At 42.5% G+C, this 4471-nt stretch overlaps 1 protein-coding gene across 1 annotated transcript; it reads right to left on the bottom strand.

Moving 5' to 3' along the window:
* Positions 1 to 216: 216 nt before the first annotated feature.
* On the bottom strand, positions 217 to 4382 carry PNO1 (partner of NOB1 homolog (S. cerevisiae)). The gene is made up of 6 exons (XM_009069328.1): positions 4232 to 4382; positions 2790 to 2873; positions 2089 to 2149; positions 1482 to 1599; positions 903 to 973; positions 217 to 485 (listed from the first exon to the last, which is right to left on the bottom strand). Exons 1-6 carry the CDS (start codon positions 4310 to 4312, stop codon positions 418 to 420), a joined length of 483 nt encoding a protein of 160 aa, XP_009067576.1. The 5' UTR covers positions 4313 to 4382; the 3' UTR covers positions 217 to 417.
* Between the last annotated feature and the right edge of the window lie 89 nt (positions 4383 to 4471).

The following is a 4471-nucleotide window of genomic DNA, read 5'->3' as shown; positions in this document are numbered from 1 at the left end:
CTGAACTTTGCATTCCAGTTGACTCCTCCTTTTTCCAGGAAGGATACTAAACCATGATGTGTGGTCATAAACACTTTGCCAACTCCTTCAGGCTCAGAACATTAAACTCAAAGGCTTTCTGAAGTTCTGACAGCAACCTCTTAAAGCTTTGATGTTCTGAAAACCCATAATGAAGTGTATGTAAAATCAGGAACCTTTACTTCTGATATAGGCACAACCAGTTTAAATACCTTTTAATGACTATACAAAAATACTAAGTATGTTCAGACCACATGTCTGAAGGCAGTCACATTGCACAAACAGTCCTGTTTTCTTCTGGGCTTCCAAATGGAGCAGAAGACTGATGGTTTCTGTAACTCCAGGCCTCTCATGCATCCAGGATCCAGGACTCCAGCCCCTGTCCTTGAGTTGTGCAGCTCAGAACCTCTCAGCTGCTCTGCTGGCCACTGCCCTAATGTTGCCATAAACTTTGGATGGAGGACTTCCTGCAGGAAGAAGGGACAAATCCAGTCAGCAGATGAGAATCTGTGTCATAGAAATGGATGTTTTGCTCTCACACCTGTTAGAACTGGAGAACTAAGCCCAAGGGTGAGAAGGATGGTCAGAAGGTCAGCCACTCTGTCTTACTGCAAGCATAGTTAAACTTCTAGGTTGTCCCCTTTGGTTTCTGACACTCTAATCTTCCTTCTGCACTATGCTGAGGGCTTTTGGAGCAAAAAAGGAAGCCCTGGACTCCCTGATTCATTCCCACCTCTTAAGGGCCAGAAGCCAACTGCCAGCAAGCTACCTGCTCCAAATGCAGGTGTGGACAGGCCAGGGAAGAAGGTAAGAGCTACAAGGTAGTTTCTCAAACTGCAAGATCTATTTATATGTAGTAGAGAAGATTAGATAACAGGACTTACCTAAAATTAGATTGCAAATTGCTGTTCGTGCCATTTTAATGTTCTGAAAAGATCCCAAAATGTGAATTTTTCTGTAAAAAGCAAAGTAGCATTAGTTAATGCAAGAAACTCCTGTGATCTGACAGTTAATATGGAGCTAGAGATTAATGTGGAATTTCATATCAGTGCACTAGTTCCTTTTCAACACTTGTAAATAATAAAAAACCCCAACTGAATACCAGAAGACCTACCAACATAAGACCTGTGCTGTTCTAAATCCTTTAAAATTAGATTTTACAATTACCAAATTTAACAGTGCAGAAGCTTCAGGAGGAAAATATTGGAGGGTTGGTGAGTTCAACTTTGATTAGTCGTAAGAAGTAATTCTGCTGTGGCAAATGTGCTGGTGCCATTGTCATCATTCTCATAACAAAAGGGCAAACAAATACTCTGTGTTCATTAAAAAGAGCACTTAAATAACTTGTCTTACTACTGCTCTACGACACTTTGAATAAAATCAAGTTATCCTTGTTTCTGGCAGAGAAGATGGATTAGCTGAGGGATTGTGCTTTGCCCAGGAGGAAGTCAGTCTGTACTTACGCGTCAGCAAGAACGATGCGTGTCCTGGTTACATTTTCTATAGTGAATTTGGTTTTTCCACCTTTCCCTGCTATTCTCCCTATTGCTCTTGACAGATGATCTCCTTTCAGAGGTTTGACTGAAATGAGAATAACATGCCCAGGGTAAGAGCAGTGGTGTGTATCCCTGTAATGCCTCCCTCGGTCAAGTTACTGGAAGCAACTCATGCCAAGTAACACAAAAACAACTTCACTGGTGAATACCCATTCGCACAGATTTCACCTTTCATGACCAGCAGTACAAAGTGCATCCAGTGCTACCTGACTGTGAAGTCTCTGGCATCTGAGAGAAATTCTCAGCAGAACAGAATGCCTTCCACTGCACTTCAGACTGAGCAATCAGCCAAAGTGCCCACAGTTAACACTGGTAGAAATTAAGTAGATCAGGTTTAGATGCTGCTCTAAGGGGACTCCAAGGAGTCCCAGTAATACATGAAATAATAGATGTTTCTCACTCTCCTGATCCCTGAGTGCAAGCAACACAAGTGGAGCAAGGGGAATGAAAAAGCACAGATGTATTTGCTGGAGGCACACACACCTACTAGAATACTGCAGCGTAAACTACTCACCATCTGTAACTTCAAATGACTCTAGAAAAAGATCATCTAATCTGATGAGAGCAAGAGCATCCTGAAAGAGTAAGATGTGTGTTATCACCACAAGTGCTCCAGTACCACAGCACAGTTGAAAACTGATGTTCTCTTCATACATATGAACAGATGACATCGGTTGTATTTCTCCACTTAATCTAGCAAATAATAGCTACAGTTAGACTGGTTTTTGCAACAGCAACATCAATATTTCTGTCTAGAGAACCTTACATACGCTTGATGCTGCATTCACCCCTGCCCCATCTATGCTAGTGAAGTCAGTACAGGTCTGGGGCAAGGAGCAGTCACTACGATACTGCAGAAAGAGGGTTTGTTTTCTTAGTGAAGTTTGTGTTTTACACAGACTGCAGGTTACTGGCTTGGACTAAAGCAAAATGAATAGTGTCTACCTGTGGAGAGCACCTTACAGCCAATTACTGCTTCATGCTAGTCTCTCACATACAGCAAAATATGTCCTCTGTTTCAGAATTTTAATTATGTGCTATTTGAAGGTTATTTTTTTTAATCCTGCATTATCTTAAGAAACTGGATGGCCACCCTAGTAACGGTTGTATTTCTAGGAAACCACCTAAGGATTTTTCTTTCTTTCTTCCTGTAATTTGCAGAGTCCAAAGATGTCATGCCAGCAAACTGGACAACATAGCCGTTGGGAGACTCACCTCTACTTGAAACCCAAGTATAAATGCTTTCACAAAATCAGCTGCTTTCGTCAGAGCACTGAGATCCTTTGTCTCTTGACAAGTCTGCAAGGCAAGAAGTTATGTAAATTCACACCAGGCAAGTTAGAATCAGGACTTGAAAAATCTCAGGGATGCAGCCTAACCATAAAAAGCCACATTCAGTTAATGATCCTAATACTGTGTTTTACTGAAAGACCCAAGTAAAAGACTGTGTTTTGTTATCATGTTGACTCTCAACATGAAGGGCTGTCAGCTACCCCAGGCTGTGCCGAGAGGGGAGAGAAGCCCCCCCGCCACTGACTGAGGAGAGCCCTCTTCATGGGAAAAAAACCAACACAAACTAAATTGCAATAGAGAACAGCAGAAAAAAAGAGAAGGATGATAATGGTAGGAGAGTTATTCTAACGACAATATCCTAAAGATGCTTTAGCAGGTGAATGAAACTCATTTCAGTTTTCAATCATTTTATATTTGTGGTGGATATGGGCAAAATGAAATCAGTTTGATCAAGAACAAAACCATCTTGGCTTCTCACCCAGACATCACTTCCTATCAGAAAGCAGTGCTGAAGTCCCAGGCTTTGCTCCTGCACAGTTACTGAGTGGAACTGCAGCAGTTCCTGTTCCTCCCTACCTCTGCCTTGAGGATATTTCTATGAAGTGTAAATAAGGGATAGTTCTGTCACCTTTCCTCTGGTTCCTGCCATCAAACTTGTGGTAAGATTGCTCAAGGTTAGAAAGCAAAATTCCTGTCAGTGTCTGTATTTTTACTTTTACATTGGAAGATCTCATATGTCAATATTGCTAATACAGTGAGTTGTATGTTGAAGGCTTGGATCTACAATTAAAAACGGCTAGTCTGAACATTCTGGAGAAGGAATAAGGATAAAGAATGAGCATCTACAACAGTTACAGGTATATATTGGTATCTGTGCCCTAAGCTACTCCAGTGCAATCCATTAAAGAAAAATCACAAGCAATCAAAAGTACAGGTCCTCATCACCTGTCGCAAACAAAGGCATTAGAAGATTCAGTGACCCACTTGTTCAGTCATTGTGAGGCAAGCATTTACTAGCCTTATACAGCTGGAAAACACTGAATTCTAAAACCATATCTAACACATAGACTAACATTCTTCTCTAATTCTAAAGTCCACAATTTTCTCTTATGAAAACTGAATACCTGCCCCAGCTGATGGTGGCCCCTTCTGGAACAGATTTGTACTTTTGGACATTCCTTGCATTAACTACTTGTTCTAAGCAATAATTGCCAGATTTGATCTCCTGTGAGGGTTTTCTGTTTAGGTGAGACTATACAGTTTCCAATTTTTCCAAGTTAGTATGCTGCCCGAGTCTCTAAGAACCAGAACACCCACGAGGGGAGGCCTTGCCTGTCAGGCGGGGAGGGAGGAGTCCGTCTTACCTTGATTTCAACATTTCTCGTTTTCAAGTTGAACCTAATTTGAAGCTGCAGATGCTCCACGATGGGCGTGAATATCTTCATCCAGTTCTCCTTGAGCGGCGTATACCTGTTGGCCGGCACCGGCACCTTCCTCAGCTCGCCCTTCCCAACCTGCCGAGGAACAGAGAAGCCCGTGAGGCGCGGGAAGGCTGACAACCGGGCGGCAGCTCCTCACCCGCGGCCTCCCGGCACCGGCACCAC

The sequence above is a fragment of the Acanthisitta chloris genome, unplaced genomic scaffold (genome assembly GCF_000695815.1).
Source record: "Acanthisitta chloris isolate BGI_N310 unplaced genomic scaffold, ASM69581v1 scaffold29522, whole genome shotgun sequence".
In the NCBI taxonomy this organism is placed as follows: Eukaryota; Metazoa; Chordata; class Aves; order Passeriformes; family Acanthisittidae; genus Acanthisitta; species Acanthisitta chloris.
This window is presented reverse-complemented; position numbering and strand designations above follow the sequence as displayed.

Bases quoted from the DNA above. Each gene is read 5' to 3' on its own strand.
- PNO1 (XM_009069328.1), bottom strand. From the start codon at position 4,312: ATGAAGATATTCACGCCCATCGTGGAGCATCTGCAGCTTCAAATTAGG. The intron at 1,600-2,088 runs GTGAGTAGTTTA...TTCTCATTTCAG, and splicing joins GTCATTTGAAGTTACAGATG to TCAAACCTCTGAAAGGAGAT. The intron at 486-902 runs GTAAGTCCTGTT...TTCTTCCTGCAG, and splicing joins AATTTGCAATCTAATTTTAG to GAAGTCCTCCATCCAAAGTT.